We start from the raw sequence: 22,763 nt of genomic DNA, 5'->3' as shown, positions 1-22,763 counted from the left end.
TCTTAAACAGTGTTCAATATCCTTAGTAATTAGGAAAATGCAAATCAAAACCACTTTTAAGATTTCACCTTACCCCAGTCAGCCTGGCTAAAATCAAGAAAACAAATGATACCAAATGCTGGTGGAAAAAAAGGGGAATGATCATTCACTGCTGGTGGGATTGCAAACTCATGCAGCCAGTATGGAAAGCTGTGTGGAGAACTCTGAAAAAGCTAAAAAATGAATCTACCATATGATCTGGTTATACCACTCCTTGGCATATACCCAAGGGACTCATCCTATTGCAGAGGTACATGTATATCTATGTTTGTTGCTGCTCTTTTCACAAGAGCTAAGAAATGAAAACAACCTTAATACCCCTCAATTGACAAATGGCTAGTGAAAATGTGGTACATTTACAGAATGGAGTTCTACTCAGGGGTAAAGAAAGATGAAATCATGAAATTTGCAGGTAAATAGAGGAAGCTAGAAACCATAACACTAAGTGAAGTAACACAGACTCAGAAGAACAAGTAACATATGTTCTCTCTCATTTGTGGATTTTAGCACCAAATCTTTTATATGAGTATGTAACATGATGTAACTGCAGGAGCCAGGAAAATGGAAAGGAACCATGGAGGTAAATGAGAGAGCTCAAGAGAGGGAGATAGTAGGAGACAGATGTTACCAAGGGGGTAATGGGGAAAATGGGGTTATTTAATATGTAAGGGAGAAAGGAAGGATATACAAGAAACCATGTGGGTAAAGGGGAAGAAGGAGCTCAAGAGAGGGGCTATGATAGGAGACAGGTATTATCAAGGGGAAAATGTGAAAAGTAGGGATACTTTAACTGGGGAGGGAGGGTTAGACAGGGAGAGCGAGAGAGATGATAAATAATCATCTCTGAAAACCAGAGGTAAATGTATTAATTAAAAAGCCTACTAAAAATACACATACAATATCTGTACATGAGTGCATGTATATAGCTGAGAACTATATAACAAGAAACAGTGCCAGACAGGAGAAATCTCCCTTCGAGTTGTTAGTCAAGGTAGTCAAGAGACTCCCCAAATGACGCAGTCTATTGCCAGTTCTTGATTACCTCCCAGGACTTGACAGAAAGACCCTATTGCTGAAGGCAGGACATACTTCAGACACAGGAAGCTTGGGGGATGGAGAGATGGCTCAGTGGTTAAGAGCACTGGCTACTCTTCCTGAGGACCCAGGCTCAATTCTCAGCACCCACATGGCGGCTAACAATCATAACTCCAGTTCCAGGGGATCTGATGTCTTCTTCTGGCTTTGTAGGCATTGCATGTATGCACTTACACACATGCAGGCAACACACATTCCCATAAAATAAAAATTTAAAGACTTGAGTTTATTGATCCTATCAAATCATACTACAATAATACTAGAAATCAATATCAGGAAAAACCACATAAACTATGCAAATATATGGAGTCTAAACAAGGAAATTGAGACTTTGGGAAAAATTTATATCCCAAAGGTTTGGGTAAATTATGTTTTTATTTTCATTTGATTCTAGAAATTTTCAATTTTCCTCTGTGATTTCCTCAATGACTTGCTAGTTATACAAGAAAGTAGGAACACAGCTCAACATAATAAATTCTATATATTACACAGCTAAAGCAAATATTATTAATGCTAAATGGGGAAAACCTAAGAGCATCTCCTTTAAAAACTAGAATGAGAGACAGAGGTGTCCAGTATCTCTACTCTTATTCAATATAATGCCCAAAGTGTTAGCTAGAGCATTAAGACAAGAAATAAAAGAGTTACAAATAGGAAAGGAAGAAAAGCACCCTTATTTTCAGATGACATGATCCTATACTTAAAAGACCCTAAAGACTCCACCAGAAACTCTTAGAACTGATATACACTTTCAGCCAAGTAGCAAGATACAAAATCAACATACAAAATCAGTAGCCTTTTATATACCAATAATGAACTTGCAGAGAAAGATCAGGTAAAACATCCCATTCACAATAGTGTTAAAACATATATAATGCCAGGCGTGGTGGCGCATGCCTTTAATCCCAGCACTCGGGAGGCAGAGACAAGCGGATCCCTGTGAGTTCAAGGCCAGCCTGGTCTACATAGTGAGTTCCAGGACAGCTGGGGATACAAGGAGACCCTGTCTCAAAAAGACCCCCCCACAAAATATATATAAAATAAACCTAACCAAGGAGGTTAAAGAACTCTACAATGAAAACTAAGACACTGAAGAAATTGAGGAAGACAGTGAAGATGGAAAGACCTTCAATGCTTATGGATTGGCAAAATTAATATTGTGAAAATGGTGATATTAACAAAAGTGATTTACAGATTCATCACAATCCCCATCTAAATCCCTGTGACATTTTTCTCAGAAGTAGAAAAAAATCTCAAAATTCATGAAGCACAAGGATTCTGAACAGCCAAGCAGAAAGAACAATGTTGAAGATATAATATCTGATCTCACATTATATTACACACAAAAGCATCATGGTACAGAAACATACATGAGGACTAAAGGAATAGAATAGAGGACACAGAAATAAACATACATAGCTAGAGCCACATACCTTTTGATAAATGTGTTTTAAAAAACTTACATTGGGTTAAAGACAGCTTCTTCAACAAATGATTCTGGGAAAACTGAATATCTACATGCAAGAGAATGAAATTAAATCCATTATCTCTCACCCTGCACAAAATCAACTCAAAAAGAGCCAGAGACCTTAATGTAAGATTTGAAACTTTGGAACGACCAGAGGGAAACAGGAAAACACTTCAAGATATGGGCATAGGCAAGGACTTTCTGAAAAGAACTCCAATAACACAGGAAAATAATCTCAAGAATTGATAAATGGATTGTGTAAAAAGCTTCTGCATAGCAAAGAAAACCACCACCAGAGTGAAGAGCTGCCTACAGCTGGTTGCCAACTTTTTATCAGCGAGATTAATATCTAAGCTATGTTAGATATTAAGAGAATTTCAAAAAATTAAGCATGTGCCCACCAATCACTCAACGAAGAAGTGGACTAATGAACTAAATAGACAATTCTCAAAGAATTACAAATGGCCAATACTTGAAAAAGTATTCAACATCCTTAGCCATCAGCGAAAGATAAATTAAAACTGCTTTGAGATTCCATCTCACCCAAGTCACAATATCTATGAAGAAAACAAAGGTCAACAAATGCTGCAGAGGATATAGGAAAATAGAAACTTTTATATACCATTGGTGGAAATGCACTATGAAATCAATATGAAGATTCCTAAAAAAAAAAAAAAATCAAAACAAAACCCCTAAAAATAGAATGATCAAATGATCCAGCCAGTACCTCTGGGGTAATACACTTGAAGGACTCTGTAAGTCAATATACCATAAAAACCTTGCATATCAATTTTTATTGCTGTTGCACTAATAACGATAGCCAGGAAATGAAACTCATCATGTAGATAAACAATGATTAGATAAAGAAAATGTAGTACATATACAAAATTGAATTTTATTCACCCATAAAGTAAAATGAAATGACATTTGCATGAAAATTGATGGAACTAGAAATCATTTATGTTAAGCAATATAAGCCAGACTTAACAGGACAAATTTTCTCTCACATGAAGACTCTATATTCAACATTATATGTCTATATAAATATTATGGTAAAAGTTAGATTTAAAATGCTATATGTTGTATGCCTCTGTTTACATTGTTTCAGAATAGGTAGCTCCATAAAAGCAAATGCAGATTGGTGATTTCCAGTGACTTGGGGGATGAGCATAAGCTTGGGTCAAGTAGTTTTCTCCAGCTGAAATAGTCCCCCAAGAGGCCTGAAACATGAAAACCTTCTTCTAGAACCATTCTAGTAGCTTGGGAGCAAGTCCTGTATCCCTAAAGGAAGACCTGGATGGCAAATTATGACATCCACAAAAATCTATCCCTTGTGCTTCTGAAATCCACTTCCTTGTGTGTGTTCTAAAGGCAGCTCCTCCGGGATTCCAATGGACCTCTCTTCCTAGGAGAAATCTGTTGAGTAATTGTGCTCCCACCATTGTAGCTGGTTTCAAGTCAACCAAGTCACAATCTTCTCCCTATAACTTCCCTAACCTTTATCTCGCATTCCATCTCGCCTTATTCCATCTTGGACAAGGTAACCACCTTGTCTATTACCAAAATTGGTCATGGGATTCCCAAGGCACCAAAGTAGATCTCCTCTATGCCTCACATTTTCCTTCATGCTCGTGCTGTATATCAACATCCTGAACTCTGCTGAATAATCAGCTCAATTACTCTGACATCTAAGATGGTGACTTCTATGCACGCCTGCTGATGTTATCATAAGAAAAAGAATTGTCTGGGCAGGGCCCGTAGCTGATAGTGTAATAGACCTCTTCTTTTGTCCCCTAATAAGTGTTCTCCATTTGGGAACAAAGATGTTTAAACCCACAGAATTCACTGTTCTGAGATAGGTGTTAAAATTATCCAAATGTAAGCTTACCACATATAGGTTGCTCAAACTGAATTTTACATAACATTTTAAAAGTATGTCTCAAATAATGCGTGAGACAAATTGTTTATCTGAAATTAAAATTTAATTGGGTTTCCATATTTATAGTTGCTAAATTTATGACAAGCCTACCAAATGAGTCACTGGGAATGAGTCTAAGTGGCCACTTTTCATTTTCAGACCCATGTACTCTACTGATTGGAGCTACAGATTTATATAAAGACAAAAAGGCATTAAGAGTTAACTTTTGTGCCCTTAACAGGTTATTTCCTTATCCACTATATTTTTGTTTTTTGAGACAGTCTCATTGTAGCTCATGCTTGCCTCTAACTTACTTTGTAGAGGAGTATGGCTTTGAACTTAGGATCCTCTTACCTCTACCCAAGTGCTGATATTACAAGTATGGGCCCACTCTTGTAACTTTTTCACCATAAAGTGGGTCTCTTGATCTGATAAAATGCTATATCATATCATGAGCTACCAGATTACACTCTGTAAGCCCCTGGATAATGGTGCTGATTGCATCCATGTAGCCAATAAAGGAAAATCATTCCTAGAATACTTAATTGCTTATATAAATATAAAGTATCAATACTTTGAAATGGGGAAAGGCTCTCAATCAACTTCATGCCAAGTGACCAGCAATTCCTCAAGACAACACTGCCATGAGGAGTTCAGTATTGGCATCGTTGCTGGAACACTGGACATTAGAATAGCTAAATCAGCCTTGATAAGTGGGGTCTCTTATTGTTAACCTCTTGCAGACTCTGTTGCAGCCACCAAGTGGTACTGTATTTTAATGCATGTATTGTGCCATCCTTGCCAAATCTGATGACAGAAGGCAGATGCCATTGGGAAGCTGTCATTTTGTGTACCTGGTTATTCAATGGCTCTCCCATAGTAGGCATCCTCTAATGGACATTGTTTTCAGGCTTTGTGCCTTCTCTGTGTCCCATCCACATGCCTTTACTCCAGACTGCCTTGTCTTTTGTCTTCTAATCTTTTTTCCTTCCAGATTCCGAATTTGCTGTCCAGGTTATTTGTCACCACTCTAGTGTTCCTATACAGTCAGACCTCACCAAATTCACAATAGTGTTTGCCACTAGACAAGAATGGTAAATAAAACTAAAGACTGGAGAGAAGAAATTTGGATTTTATATTTAATTTTTATTGTAAAAGACTCATGAAACAATAACAAATGGAAATAATATTGTGGGTAACTCCTCTGTTTTTCAGGACTTCATCCGACTATAAAGACTCCAGAAAGGAGTTCCTCACGCCATGATCACTATCATCAAGGCAGCCAGGCATAGTGGGAAAAGTGTTCACCTAGGAGACTGAAGTAAGAGTTCTAGCTTTGGAGGACTGGGAGGGATAGTTCAGGCAGTAAAGTGCTTGCTTTACAACCATGAGGACCAGAATTTAATTCTCAAAACTGAGTGAAAATGGAGGGAATGGTGATGAGCACTTGTAACCCTAGTACCATGGAGGCAGAGGCAAGCGGATCCCACGGCTTGCTGGTCAGACAGCCTAACCTAATGGTGAGTTCTAGGCCAATGAGAGACCCTGTCTCAAAGGGGGTGGATGGCATACCCAAGGATGACATTTGAGGTTGTCCTCTGGTCTCCACACACACATGCACATGCATACACGCATATATACCAAACATGCATGTACACACACAATTTTTAAAGAGGGTTTCAGCTTTGTGACAAATGTGTAACTTTTGGTAAATTAATCTGAACTTTTAGATACTACTTTTTGCCAATAAAATACAGTTTCCAAGACTCTGTCAAACAAACAACTTTAGGGGGTGGAGAAACCATTCAGCGGTTAAGAGTACTGGCTGCTTTTACAGAGGAACTGGTTTGATTCTCAGCAGCCACATGGAAGCTAACAATCTTCCATAACTCCAATTCCTGGGGATCTGACACCCTTTTCTGACCTTCACAAGCACTGCATGACATGGGTGCACTTACACACATGTAGCCAATAAAATCATACACATAAAATTGAAAAATAATATCCTATAAAAACAACTTTATGGACATCTGTAGACTCTGTATGCCTGACTCTATTTTAGGGCTATGAATTTTTCTTAAATATGGCACTTAAGTCTTCTTTTGATACAGGATTTTGCTATTTGGCACAGACTTGTCTTGAACATACTACGTATACCAGGATGGCTTTGAACCTACAATCTTCCTAACTTGGCCTTCTGAGTGTTAAGAATATAAGTGTGTACCACCATGCTGTTTGTCATCTGATTTTAAAGAACTACAATTATTTTGACGAATGAATGGATAATGAAACTGTCACACACACACACACACACACACACACACACACTCACTCACTCACACCTTATCCCTGTAAAAAGAACGAAACCTTTCCATTTGCCATAACATGAAATAACAGCCTAAAATACACCATTTTAAATTCATCTAAGCCAGACACACAAAGGAATATATTGTATGATCTCAAATGTGAAATCTAAAAAACTCTAATATACAGAGTTAGAGGACAAAACAGTGGTTATGGGGGATTGAACATGTAAATATAGGCAGAGGACTGAAGTAATATATATGAAGGATTAACATAGCTAGAAACCTAAAGTAGAACACACAAGGTAAGTAATAAAATTATACTACATATGACATTCATACTGAGCAGATCCTAGCTGCTCTTGCCACAAGAGGTAATTATATAAGGATTTGTTAATTGCGTTGTGCAGTAACCTTTTTACTTTCTATGTGTCTCATAACATTATGTTCTATACCTTAAATATATACAGTGAAAAACTGTGAAATAATAGACAGGCATGCTAATTAGCTTGGTTTAATTCCTATAAAATGCATATATGTATGAAAACCTTGTGTTGTATGACATAAAACACATACTTATTTTTGTCACTTGAACCTTAGTAAAGTGGGAAAAATCACTGAAATACATGGAGAATTTTGAAAGAGAAAAAAATGATCTCATGTATAAGGAACCAAACTCAAGTTAATATTTGACCTCTTATATGGAGGCCAGAGAGCAAGGGGATGAAATTAATTGCTCCAAAATACTGTCAACCAAGAATTAAACTACATACATATATGTGTATATATGCACACATATATTTAAACTTATGTTTCCCTGTGGCTTTTTCCAAACATCCTTAATGTTATCTCACCTTCCTTCCTCTCCTGCATTACCTCCATCCCCTCATTCAAGTGCCCCCATTTTTCCCGTCCCCCTTCATAGCACTTATGCCTCCTCTCTAGAGCTCCTTCATCCCCCTCTCCCATATGATCTTTCTACTTTCCTGGATTCTGTGGTTACTCTGGGCTACATATAAAGAGTTGGAGCAAACATTCACACATAAGAACACGCAGCATTTGCCTTTCTGGGTCTGGGTTACTTTGCTTAGTATATTTTCCAGTTCCATCCAAATTTCTTGATTTTTCTTTACAGCTGAATAGAATACCATTGTATGTATGTACCACATTTTCATTATCCTTCATCAGTTGAAGAACATCTAGACTGCTTTCATTTCAGCTATTGTGAACATAGTGGGAATGACCATGGCCAAGCAAATATCTCTATAGTAGGGTATCAAGTCATTTGCACATATGCCAAGGAGCAGTTTAGCTGGGTCCTATAGTAGATCTATTTTCAGCTTTTTGAGAAGTCTCTACCCAGATTTCCATATGGTTGCACCACTTTGCAATCCCATCAGCAGTGGGGTCTTCACTAGCATTTGTCATCACTTTTCTTGATCTTAGCTATTCTGACTGGGGTAAGATGAAATCTCAAAGCAGTTTTAATTTCCTTTCCCTGATTGCTAAGGATTTTGAACCTTTCAAAGATATTTCTTAGCCATTTTTATTTCTTCTTTTGAGAACTCTCTGTTTAGATCCATAGTCCATTTTTAACTGGGTCATTTGTTATTCTGTGTTTTATTTTTTGCATATCCTGGATATGAATTCTCTATCAGATATATATCTGGCAAAGATTCTTACCCAATCCTTATATATATAATTTACAGAGAAGAGGTCATGAATTTGAGAGGGTTGGGGGCATAAGTAGAGGTGGAGTGGGGAGAGGGAGAGGTGGAAATGATGTCATGTATGATGTCTAAAAAATAAAAATTAAGCTGGGTGTGATGGCGTACGCCTTTAGTCCCAGCACTTGGGAGGCAGAGGCAAGTGGATCTGACTTCAAGGCTAGCCTATATATAATTTACAGAGAAGAGGTCATGAATTTGAGAGGGTTGGGGGCATAAGTAGAGGTGGAGTGGGGAGAGGGAGAGGTGGAAATGATGTCATGTATGATGTCTAAAAAATAAAAATTAAGCTGGGTGTGATGGCGTACGCCTTTAGTCCCAGCACTTGGGAGGCAGAGGCAAGTGGATCTGACTTCAAGGCTAGCCTGCTCTACAAAGCAAATTCCACCCCAGCTGGGGCTACAGGGAGATTCTGTCTCAAAAGAATCAAATAAATAAATAAATAAAAATTAAATATTAAGCTAGGCATGGTGGCGCACGCCTTTTATCCCAGCACTTGGGAGGCAGAGGCAGGCGGATCTTTGTGAGTTTGAGGCCAGCCTGGTCTAAATAGTGAGTTCCAGGACAGCTGGGGCTACAGGAGATCCTGTCTCAAAAAGACAAAAAAATAAATATCTAGCAAAATTATCTTTTAAAAATTGCAAGAAAATCATATTCCCAAATTTAAAAAACAAAGCCAAAAAACCAGGCCCACATTTCTTCATTATATATTAAGTGAAGGTCTACAGTATTTCAGTTGCATTAGGCATTGTAGACAAAATGCTGTTTAAAACTGACATTGCTTGGGTCTGTTTCAGCTTTCAGTTGACTAGTGTTGAAGCAGAGACAATAATAAAATTACACCAACACAAAGCTTGAATATGAGATAAATGCCCTGAATAAATTGTATGATGGTTACAAAGAAACCTTATCTAAATGTCCCAGAAAAATTGATGTTCAAAGTGAATTCTAAAAGCAACAAGGGGCACACAGCATTCCACAAAATGCATCAAAGATGAATCCTAGTACTGCAAGAGTCTTAAGTAGGAAGTGGGCCTGCTTTTTGAAGCATGTGAAAGCTTGAAACTGAAGCACAGAGAAGGGGAAGGGAAGAGGAATTAAAATGAAGTCACAGAGGTATGTAACAATTGAGCAAAAGAAGCCAAAACGTGATGTTCTTTATCTGCTCAAAAAGATAGAGGGGAAGGGAATTTAGGCCATGAGTAAAGTCATATTAAAATGAAAGACCATAGACTAAAAGCGCAGAAAAAGAAAAAGAAAGGAGATGGAAGAAAAGGTTCTACAGTAAAAGCTAATCTCACAGAAATGCCTACATCATTTCAGAAGCGAAGTGACAATGATCGAGTTTTCAGGGTAGGCTAGGCAACTTAAAACTGTCCTAAAAAGAAGGCAGGGACCAACCAATAAAGAGCAGAGAAATACTCTCTGGCTTACAGAGCATTCAAATGAAAATGTTCCCCAGTATCCCTAAGGGATTGATTCCAGAATTGCCACAACAATATGAGATACTCAAGTCCCTTAGATAAAATAGTATAGTATTGGCACATAACCTATACATACCTTCCTGTATATTTATAATATTTAACACACATAAATGCTATAAAAATGTTGTTTGACTGCACTACTTAGGGGAAATATACCTATTTGCTACAGACACATTTTTTAATCTGCAGTTGGTTGAATATGCATGTGTGAAACCCACAGACATGGAAAGTTGACTATATTTATATATTAAATATAAATGCACTATCTCCAGTAAAAATTTTATGCTGGGATAGAAGACTTGCTTCCCTATTATAAATAAACTTGTGGAGAGGCCACTGGAGAGGGAGAGACTCTGAGACAACATGGAGTGCAGGGCTCAGCCATTCTAAGGGCCTATCTGATGTCAGTCTTCTGTGTCAGTAAGGCACCAGATATGTGAGTGAGTCATCTTGGAGATTTATTTCAGCAAGATCCAGGATGACAGTGCCATAGCTGATATTGGGTGAAGCAGAACTTCCTAGGTAAGTATAGTCCACAATCAAGTCTCAAGAGTAAAAATGTTTTCAGACATTAAATTTTGGGATAGTTATACAAATATTTGTAAATGAGTTCCAAGAGATAGATTTCTGATATAACCCCCCAAAATGTGGAACTTGTTTGGGGGCTACACTTTGGTCAAAAAATGGAAAGACCAGGCTGAAGAGATGGTTCAGAAGTTAAGAGCACTAGCTGCTCTTCCAGAGGACCCAGGTTCAGTTCCCAGCATCCATGTCAGCTAACAACTGTCTCTAACTCCAATTCAAGAGGATCGGACTCTGGGTTTGCACACACGATATATTTATATGTAGCAAAACATGTATATAAAACAAAATTTAAAAAATAGAAAGATCCTTAAGAAAACCCTCTAAGATAATATGAGAAGGACATGAAAGTAATTTTTGTTGGAAACTAAAAGTGACCAACTTTTTTAAGTGATGGAAAGTTTGGAAACCACTGCTCTATCAACATGGAAAATAGAAAGCATGTATATGAATTTGAGTATTTGGCTAAGAATTCTAGGTAGCATGCTGAAAATGCCAAACAGCTTTTTAAAGCTATGTATTACAAAATGCTTCAAATGAAGTGAGCTAGAAATAGAACTGTTCATTTCTGAAGCAACCTCCAAGGGCAACATTCCTGAACCAGAATTTGTTGGTATTGGAGAAAAAAACAGCTCCTCATCCACACTTCTCTTAGTCAATGATTCTTCTGAAAGTAAGAAATGAACTCATGGCAAAGATCAAATCTAGAGTGTTGCCACTAAAATATAATTTCAAGGCCAATATAAAGCTTTAAGGCCTATTATTAAAACCTCAAAAAGGCGTAAGCAGACCATTCAGCTAGACAGAAATTATTTAAAGAATCTTAGGCAGCATCTTAGTCACTGTCAGCTAGGCAAGAGCACTTCAAGTATTCTTAAGGATTCTGTGTCACAGGAACCAGACTCAGCCTGAGGAATGCAGGCCTATCTTCACACACTTAGGGGTGCACTACTCAGATAAACAAGATAATGTGTTATACAGAAACCTACAAAATACTTAGAACTATAGTATCTCAAAATGAAAGGAACACAGATGGTTTAAAGTGAATGAAGATACTTCAACAACTTCATACAGAAAGGACACTGACTACAAGTACCGAACTACATAGAAAATTGATTTCTTATGGAAAAAAGGGGTTGTTACAAGCATACGACCAAGACCCAAGGGCAAAACCAAGAACTTCAGAAATACTAGTCTGTTGGCAGTTATATGCATCACAATTTGTTCCTCTACCTATGGGATGCCAAGGCTCTTCCAGTTTGCAGATCATATAAACATATAAATAACGTATAACATATAAAGAACATAAAAGTTCTGTTCCTGGGTCACTACTGTGTGGGGGACAGAAAACCGACTTATTCAATTCAGACTTGCAGATAGAGCAGTCATACTTGAGGAGCCTCAGTGATCCAGTCCTGGTTTATAGGTTGAAGTTCTATATTTCACGTCTGATAAGAGTAATAGCATGAGACTGGGAATCTGGGAAGGGAAGAGTATTTTGCATGTTAAAAGGGACATTATTTTATAGGAAGTTAATCTGGGGTACTTATCTTTTGATGTGATCTCCAATGAACAACACCTCCCAAGACTCAATTCATGTCCTATAGTACTCTCCCATTCACATGTCTATGAATCAAAACTCAGCCTAGGATGAAGTGAATCTGTACTAGGCTCAAGCCTAGGTCTCATAAGGTCCTAAAACTACTTTTGTATGTTAGAAGGTCTGGTTACCACATATAGAGATGATATGAAGAAGGCCACATGGACAGTAGAAGGGGCAATTCCTAACATTACATGGAAGAGGGAAGGGAAGAGAGGAAGGAGGAAGAGAAGGAGGGAGTTAGAGAACATCAGAATATGAGAGAATGTCAAAGTTAGAGGGCTATACATCCCAGATAGGCTAAACCTTACAGGTGTTCCCATCAAAGTGTCAATCATGTAAGTGATCCATCATGAGTGTTCCAGCCCATTCAAGTGTCTAAATGACTAAGTCTATTTAATATTCAAGGTTCTGTGAAGCAGAACTGTCTAATTAAGCACAGTCAATTCCACCAAATATTGAATGATAAGATTATGGTGGTTATAAGCCATTAAATTTTATAGTGATATATTATACAGAAATAAATGACTCACTTATTACACATCAATTTTAGAAGTCAGAAGGAATATAGTACATGAATTTAAAGGTCAACTATAATCTATGGAAAAGTACAGGCTTAATTAAGTGGTTAGCATTCTTAAGATAAAAAGAACCCAGGGCTGGAGAGACTCAGCAGTTAAGAGCACTGGCTACTCTTGCAGAGAACCTGAGTTTGATTCCCAGCACCCACATGTCAGCTAACAACCATCTGTAATTTCAGTTCCAGGGGATCTGATGCCCTCTTCTGACCTCTGCAGGCATTGCACACACATGGTACACATATATATGCAGGCAATACATGCATAGGCATAAAATAAAAAATAATATTTTTTAAAAACCATTTTAAGGGGCTGGAGAGATGGCTCGGTGGTTAAGAACACTGAATGTTCTTGCAGAAGACCCTGGTTCGAATCCCAGCACCCACATGGCAGGTAACAACTGTCCGTAACTCCAGTTCCAGGGGCTCCAACAGCCTCTTCTGTCCTCCGTAGGCATTGCATGACATGGGTGCACTTACCTACATTCAGGCAATACATGCATACACATAAAAATAATAAATATTTTTAAAAACCCATTTTAAAATCTAAGCAAGATTAAATATAAGCAAAATTATCAAGTTTACAACAGAGAAATTTAGACAAAGGATATGATCTGTCTCCTCGTAGTAGGAAAATAAATGTGACTAGTAAGCATCAAACAATCTCAGTATTATTTAAAAGAACAATTAATATGCAAATACTTTTTGTAAGAATGTAAAGTAGCGTTATCTTTCTGAACAACTTTCCAATACTATTTGTATGACTATATCATTAAATAACCACATATCTAAATAAACAGCTAAGTAAAAGAATATCAATTTCATACCAACAATATGGAAACCTAAAAAATTATAGCCTATTCATATTTGAATATAGTCTACATCTTACAAATGTCTGAGAAAATTCAAATAGAATGTTTATAATATTGAATCATAAAAGGCATAGTATAAAATTACATAAATAGATTGATGCAAGAATAAAAAATAAAGTGCATATAGGCACAAAAAGATCGAAAGGGCTAAAATTGTTAAATGTGACAACATAAGTACAACTTCTTTCATTTAACTTCTCTTTTACATTTCTCTCCATTTTCTAAATTTCCTGTGTGTATTAGCTTCACATCCAGTAAAAAAGAATGTATTGCTTAAGGTATTGACTTAGGGAATTAAGAACAATTCCCTGGCTAGAGTTATGAATGAAATGATAGTCTTTGAAATTTCAGAAATAATTTAGAATTGATTTGCTTCGATACCATCAAAGCATATGAAAACAGAACTAGAGATTTAGGTGCCTAAGTCAGTCAAAGCATTTAGAGGCAGAGTCTTACTTAAACCTCAAATTCATTACACTTTTACAGAGCTTCTTAAAAGAGCTATCTCATAATCATGAGTCAAATGAGATGTAAAGTTCAAGGTAAAAAAGCATCATTTTGAGACTAGTGTACCTTACATTTACATTCAGAGCTGGTAGCAAGGAAAAGAGATGCTATTTCCTGTTAATATAACAGTTTTTAAAAATTCTAAAATAATTGCTCAGGTTTTTACATTTCCTTTGAATTTATATTTGTTATTACATTTTCTGCCAAATCACACACACAGTAACCCAAGAGATTAGTTTGTGTTACTGGCATTTAGTTTTTTTTCAAAGATTTCCTCCCTCATTGATTAGTAATACATAGAGTAGAAATATTTAATATATTTAGACATATTTCTATTTAGAGACATTTGAATAATTTTGAATTTATTGTATTTCACTGATGTTTTAAAAAAATAAATTATTTTGATTTTTTTTTTCCTGCTCTTATGCTTTTAACATAGGGGTAGAACCTTTAGTTCAAAGTCTTCTGTTGATTCTTGGCTTTACAAGCTACCTTTTCATTTCAGAGCTCAGGAACCCAAGCTTGTGCTCTTCCTTTCAGTTGTTAAGATACTTGCTTTGACATCTAATTCCTGTTGGAGATGAATCTAAATTCCTCCTCCTTATTCTCTCAGGATTTACACAAAAACTTCTCAACTTTACCTCTTGTAGTGGTGAGGCTAATTTTAAAATGCTGGAATGTTTTGGGCTTAAATTGTCTTCGGATAGAAATACTACACTTTTCTTTTTTTCCACTGGCTTAACTTCTGAATTAGTTTTCTGTAAATGTGGTGTTTCATCCTCTTCTATTATTTGTACGGTATGAACAGGGGGCAATGGACTATCTGTGGGTGTTGATTCACCACTTTTGTAAACAGCAGGCACTGAATTGTCTTGGTCCAACAATTTCAAAATTGGTATAATCAGGCCTTCCTTATTACCATTATCCAGCAACTAGAAAATAAAGCAATAAAATGAACTTCCAATAATCATTTATTCACTAGTAAGATTTTTTAAATTATAAATGAAAACACATTGTACTTATATCCTTTACCATACTACCACTGGTATTTGTATATTACATTCTTCAATAAAGGATACTGAGACATCTTCTACTACCCTCAAATCATAGAATAGTATCCATGAAAGTGATAGTGCAGTGGTTTACATATGTCTGTACTGCACAAACTGGCAACGTCTTAAGAAAACCTGGCACCAGTCTGACATTTTGCTGTCACACTATTACCAATATGTCATGAAACAAAGGAAATTTTAGTAGCAAAATAACACAATGCAATACTATTGAAAAATCACAACTATATCATAAAATAAAAGAATTTGTAATGGCAAAATAGTAAAGAAAGAAGGTAAAATGAAGGCTACTTTCTTAAGTTAAATAAAATTAACTATGAAATGGTCTCTATTTTCTTTCCCCCTCTTTTCCTTGTGTTGAAGAAAATAGTACATATTGATTCTTCACCTGGTATTTGGGAACCACTGAACCTGGGATAGAAATAAATAAACAGTATCAAACAGTAGAGAAAAAGTTTTTACTCTTTATTGGATTACACAGGAATTCATTCTTTAATGGAATGAAAAATTATACTAAGTATAGTAAATGAATTCCATCTTTTTACTGATTTCTATTATGAAGTATGCACTATTATTCCATGGGCAATGTTAACAGCATGATAAAAAATTTTGGTAAAACTAAAAAAATGTGGTTAGGTATAAGGTACATCTTCGATCTTACGCAGAACTCCATGCTTTTTCCCTTTCTTTTCCTTAACACTTTTCACCCCCTATTCTTGATATACATTTTAAAATATTGCTATTTTATGTTTAAGTATCTGTTTCCAGAGGATAATTTAATTTAAAAGATGTATGACAGTATAGATATTGCCATAACAGAAATAACTATAAAATAACTAAATAACTTCTTGGATGTTTATTTTCATCTACAGCTATTTTCCCACTCACGAATATTCCATTCCTTTATAAAATAATGAAATTATTTTATAGAAATTCTCTTACCTCACTTTGAGTAGTTTCAAGTCTTCGAAGAGGAACATCTGTTAAAAATTGAGCACCTTATTTTATGTAAATAATAATGCATTTTTATATGTATATACAATGATAAAATATAATTTTCTCCCTTTAAGGAAAGAACAACTTAAAGCAGCTATTCAAACATAAACATTCTTTAGTGAAAACAGGCTGATGATCTCTGGGAAGATGAAGGGAATAATGAACAAATACAAGGATGAAATGAGAGCATGGATGAAGTGATAGTAACCTCTATATACTGTTTTCGAAGTTCCAGTGACATTTTACATTCCCATCAGCTTTTCTACTTCCTTGCTAACACTTTTGCGATCTTTTGACTTTTGGATAACAGTCATGCTATTAGATGTAAGATGATATTTTATTATAATTTTGATTTATATTTAACTAATGATTAGTGATGTTGAACATTTGTGTATCTTTTTCTCTGTAGTAATTTGTATGTAAGTCCCTAACCCATTTTCAGTCATATTCGGGGTGTGGTTGTTGTTTTGTTTTTGAGACAAGAGCTTGTTTTGTAGCCCAGGTTGGCTTCAAACTCATGATTCCTTTTGTTTCATCCTTTCAAGTAAGTGCTGTATTACAGGCATGCACCACCTGACCGGTACATTCTTACTTCTAATTGTTCCCCAAGTATCTAGAGAATGACAAGCCCTTACAATGATCTGATACAGGCAAGACGGGAACCAGTTCTCAGGAAGCCCTGAGAAAAATCAGAACATTGGTTTATGATCCTATCCTTTCTTGACCTTCCAAGAAGGTGTCTTAAATATTCTTACTGGCTAAAATGTAGCTGGTTTTGTGCTCACTCAGCATTCAGGAGTCTCTCAATTAGTTTCTGTATCTCTCATAAAGGGAATTATTTTATATACTGTTGGAATTGGTGTATCTGTAGAGGGTTAGAAAGGTCTCAGGGCTTATGTTTTAGTGACATCCTCCCCTTAACTGTGGTGTCTCAAATATAAAATAGCTTATGTTATAGATGTAAGTGATGTGTAAGAAGTAAATGGTAATATGATTAATATGTGAGCTCTCGAATCAAATTGACTGCGTTCAATGTCAACCCCTAACAGTTAATGACTATGTGACTTCTAATTAGGGTTATTTAATTGGTTTAATCTGCAGTTTCCTTGTCTGTAACACCACGGATAATAATATTGGCTCACTCAGTTGATTACTGTGGAATCCAAGGAAGTGCTCATTAAAAATAGTGATCAGTATGTGTAGGAACACTGGAGGCTGCAGGAGCCAAAAGGAAACAAGTCATTAGATGATCCAATGTGAGGGGAAAACCCTCTGGATAAGTGAAAATTTGAAATATAAGAGCCACCACCAGTGCACAAGAGAGACTCCTTCCCAGTGTGCAATATTGAAGGGCAAATGTGATGATCTTAAACTTATATCCTCAGTGTTAGGTCTGGAGATAGATCAGTGGTAGAGTGCTTGCCTAGCATATGTGAGGTTGTGGGTTTGATCTTCGGTACTGGAATCAAAAAGTAAAAACAGCAACAACAACAACAAAAAGTTTGCATATTTCAGGTAGAGAAGGCTGAATACGCAATAGCACTGCTATGCTAGGCTAGTACAGTGACAGAAGATATGACTATATATATCTAAAGACTATTAGTCAGGGAAGTGGAAAGATGATCAAACTGTGACAAAATCATATCATTATTACATATTTGAATTAAAGACTTTAAGTTATATAAGCTTATGTTTTAAAGTACAATAGTGTTTTTCAACTTGCTTTCTAAATAAATCTCTTGAGTTTTTTAATGATTGCATAAACAGTATTTTCCCTTCATTAAATATCTTACTGATAATTTGTGGTAAGTTCTCAAATTTTATAGTAATTTCCTCTCTTTTTCCTCCACTACAATTTCTATCACACATACATACCCCTCAAACTCAACATACATACCCCTACCTCAACACTTCTACAGTCTACAGTCCACAATGCTTAACGAAAATATCTTCTCAAATATCATAGTTAAGATTTTTTCTCATCTCTAAAGAAGCAATGAAGTATTAAAAATTAAAAACTCAATAGGCACTAAGCCTTTTTCTTTGGAAGTATTACAAAATAAATATCACATAGGAATGTAATTGGTATAATGAAATATATATTTGATCCATGAGAAAAATGAAATCCACCTAAAGAAAATTACTAATTTCCATAGTGATAACACCTTGCTTTAATTATCTTAATAATAAACACAAAAGGTAGCTTAGTTTATTACCATATGTTAAATTTTCAGGCTCCTCTTCATACACATTATAATTCTGGTTTTCAGACACTTCATCTATATTACTCTCCTAGACACACACCAAAAAGAAAGACAATATGTTGGACAAAATACCTGAAGAATTAAAATATTTTATCCTGCTTTTATACTTTTTTAAATATATATTTTCCCTCCAAATTTAAAGGGGATAAGAAGGAGACAAGTTTGTGAGAAAATTAATCCAAAGGGTATTATTTCAAGAGGAGCTGATGTTCCAAAGAGAAAGTATCCAGGAATGGGTAGAGTACTTAAATTATGAAAGTAAAAGAGACACAAATCACAAATTATATAACTTTAAAGGGTAAGAAAGGATAGCACCAGGAAACAATTTTATTGGAATACATTATGGTCTACATCTTTAAAATTATGTAAATCTTTACAAAACTCCAAGGAAAATTACAATGTACAGTGTCACTGAATTTCTTATAAAATACTTCTCAATAAGAGCACAAAGTCCAGTCTTCTTCGGGACTAGCTCCTCTAAGTTTTCCCTAAAATATTAATTCTAGATTAGCTAATATCAATTAATTTAACCCATAAGAACACAGTGCTGCCCAAATTATTATAGAGAAATTGAAAATCGTAAAATATCAAAATATTATGACTAGCATTTCAGGGTTGTTATCTTAGTTAATATTTTATCTGAGATATGAATCCTGACCTAAATGTATAGGTTAGATTGCATTTCCAAATATAACATGTTAATCTTGTATCTGATGAGGTTCCAGCAACCATACACATAAAAAAACTGCTGTAGCTCAACAGTAAGACAAATCAATCAATTTAAAATTTGGTAAACGATTTGAATAAATAGTTATCAAAAGAAGATATCTAAATGGCCAGTAAATACATACAAAAAATGCTCATATCATTCATCATTAGAGAAATGTAAGCAAAAAATGCAGTAAGTCACCACTTTGAACCCAAAATGACATCTGTATAGAACACTAATAATGGCAATATATAAAAATAACAAGTGGTCAAGATTCAAAACCACAATGCATTTTTGGTTGGAATATAAGATAATATTGCTGCTGTGGCAAAGAGCTTGACAGTTTCTTAAAGCCTTAAACCAAGAATCAACATATGATCCAGTCTCTATTCCTGGGTATATACTCAAGATAATTAAAAGCATTTGTTCACACACAAACTAATTTCTGTAGTGTAGTAATTTCTCTTAATAATGAGAACCAATTATTTTGGTCCATACCTATAATCCCAGGACTTGGGAGGCTAAGGCAAGAGAATTTCAAGTTCGAGGTTAGCCTGGACTACATAGCAAGTTTAAGACTAGACTACATAGTAAGATACCCCATAGTAAGATACCATCTAAAAAAAAAAAAAACCCACAAAACAACAACAACAAAAAACCTCACAACCTTGTACGTGAATGTTCACAGCAGTATCCTTCACAATAGCCCAATAGTGTAAACAACCTAAATGCTCATCAGCTTACAAATGTATAAACAAAATGCAGCATATCCACATGATGGAAAACTATTTGAAAAAGAAATAAGGTACTGATAATGCTACAAGAAGAAAATACCTTGAAAACATTATGGTAAGGGGGGGGGAAGTAAGCCACAAAGGAGCACGTATTATACAATTCCACTTCTATGTAATGTCTTGGACAGGCAAACTTACAGAGAAGAAAGTAGATTAGCTACTATATAGGGCAAGAAGACAGTGGGAGAGTGGAAAAAGTATTGGCCCATGGTGTGCTGCTACTTTTGTGAAGTAGTGAACATGCTCTAAAATTGATTCTGGTAATTAATATGCAACATAGTGAATGGGTTAAATGCCACTGAAATATACTTTAAACTGGACAACTAATTAAGTCTTTAAAAAATTTTTAAAATTTATTATTTTTATTTTATGTGTATGAGGGTATTGCCTACATGTATGTAAGTGTACCCATGTCGTGCAATGCCGCGGAGGTCAGTAGAGGCTGTCGGATTCCCCTGGGACTGGAGTTAAGGATGCCATGTGGCTGCCATGTGGGTGCTAGGAATCAAACTCGGGTCCTCTGCAAGAGCAGTCAGCACTCTTAACCGCTGAGCCATCTCTCTAGCCCCCTACAACTAATTAAATCTTATAAATTACTAACAAATACTTACTGAATGGCACATTTTTATCAATATAAAGAATATAAACCATGAATAGCATCTTATATAATAAGTATAATAAGCAATATCTGATCAAATACTTTCAATTATCATAGTATGTTTGATTAAAATGCATTAAAAGCTGCATAAGAGAGAATGCATTATTGTCAATTACCTTAGAATCTTTGTAATCCACTTTTGGGTTAATAATGCTTTTTAAATAATCAGCTTTTTCCACCCATGTACTCAGATTTCTATACTCCTTTTTCATTTTTTCCAGCCTAAACAAAATAATCAGTTGTTAGACGTAAAAAAAAAAAAAAGTGACAGAAGGATACGTATGGTATAATTTACTGAAGAATAATACAGTATGATCTACTTTAAAAAATTCTCATAAGAGACAAACCAACAACATACTACCTAAGGTACAGTTTAAAGAGGTGATTACAACAAAAGGGTAATAATCACAACACGGGCAGTTGTTACTTGGGAACGATGAGGAACAGATATATCTCATAAAGGCACACAGAATACATTTCTGATATTACTGATGATCATGCACTTCTTATCTCAAATCACAAATATCTAGGTAACAATTTTATCATCACTCTTTAAAGGTGAATAAACTTATTTCAGAAATTATTGAATTATGTACTAGTCTTAGCACTTTTTATATATTTTATTACCTTTATGTGTATGCGTGTATTGTCTGCATGTAGGTAAGTGCACCCATGTCGTGAAATGCCTACGGAGGACAGAAGAGGCTGTTGGAGCCCTGGAACTGGAGTTACGGACAGTTGTTAGCTGCCATGTGGGTGCTGGGATTCGAACCCGGGTCTTCTGCAAGAACAGCCAGTGTTCTTAACCACTGAGCCATCTCTCCAGCCCTAGTCTTAGTATTTTTTAAGTTTTTGTTATTGACTATCAGTTGTTTTTAGTTAGGAGTTCCTACTACATAATTCTTAAATTTGTCGACCTTTAATTATTCTTTTGTTTTTTATTTTTTATTGAATTCTTATGCACTTTGTACAATATATCTTAATCATATTTAAGATATTTGTAGCCCCATAGCCTCCCTGACAAATTTCATGCCATCTGTCATATTAAGGTCTACTGAGTCAAGTTTGCATCCCCATATGTCTTCGATGTGAGTTCATCCACTGGTGCTTGGTCAACCTATCTAGTATCACTCCCTTGAAGAAGACAAACTCTCCCTTACCCAGCAGTGATCAGTTGCCAATAGTTCCTCAGCTAAGGTTGGAGAGTCTTAGTACTTCCCCAGTTCTGTTTTTTGGTCTTTTTGAGACAGGGTCTCCCTGTAGCCTGGAACTCACTACATGGACCAGGCTGGCCTTGAACTCACAGAGATCCACCTGCCTCTGCCTCCTGAGTGCTGGGATTAAAGGCGTGTGGAGTCTTAGTATTTTTAATTGCATATCTTGGCCAGTTTGGGCTTCTATAATAGAAGACCACAGATTAGGTAGGTTAAACAACAGATAAACACTTCTAGCATCCAGGAAGTCTAATATCAAGATGCCAACCTAGCCAGTGCCTGGTGAGGGTACTCTACCTGGTTTCAGGTGGCCATCTTCTTGCATCCTAATATAGTGGAAGAATAAATGTCTCCTCCTTTTTATAAAGGCATTAATCCATCACATTATGAGGGCTTCATCATCAAACCTAATCTAAGCCAAATTATTTTCTAAAGGCCCCACTTTTAAATATCATTACATTGGAGATTAAGAATTTAGCATATGCATTGAGAAGGCTGATGGTGTAGGTCAATGGTAGAGCATGTGCCTAGCATGGTTGAGGTCCTATGTTCAATCCCCAGAAATACAAACAACAACAATAAAAATTGGGGTGGGGGTTAAGAACATTCAGTCTGTAACACTATATACCCATATTTTATGTTATTGAATATGTATATATTACTTTCCACAATAAAACAAGACTTTTTTTCTCTTAAAAATATTTTATTTGCAGGGCATGGTGGCGCACGCCTTTAATCCCAGCACTCGTGAGGCAGAGGCAGGCGGATCTCTGTGAGTTCAAGGCCAGGCTGGTCTATATAGTGGATTCCAGGATAGCTGGGGCTACCAGGAGACCCTGTCTCAAAAAGACCAAAAAAAAAAAAAAAAAAAAAAAAGGGTTAGAGG

At 35.9% G+C, this 22,763-nt stretch overlaps 1 protein-coding gene across 1 annotated transcript in view; it reads right to left on the bottom strand.

The window, feature by feature from the left end:
* C2cd6 (C2 calcium dependent domain containing 6) overlaps positions 1–22,763 on the bottom strand; it is a gene marked incomplete at its 5' end in the record, with an annotated part of 123,566 nt that overhangs the window by 60,679 nt on the left and 40,124 nt on the right. The window contains 4 exon segments of the mRNA XM_029566263.1: positions 14,814–15,104; positions 16,185–16,188; positions 19,651–19,666; positions 20,713–20,885. Of these exon segments, the coding sequence (XP_029422123.1) occupies positions 14,814–15,104; positions 16,185–16,188; positions 19,651–19,666; positions 20,713–20,885 (484 nt within the window).

This window comes from Nannospalax galili, unplaced genomic scaffold (assembly GCF_000622305.1).
Source record: "Nannospalax galili isolate Female #2095 unplaced genomic scaffold, S.galili_v1.0 scaffold1199, whole genome shotgun sequence".
Lineage (NCBI taxonomy): Eukaryota > Metazoa > Chordata > Mammalia > Rodentia > Spalacidae > Nannospalax > Nannospalax galili.
Note: the sequence above shows the minus strand (reverse complement) of the source record. Positions and strands in the feature narration are given on the sequence as shown.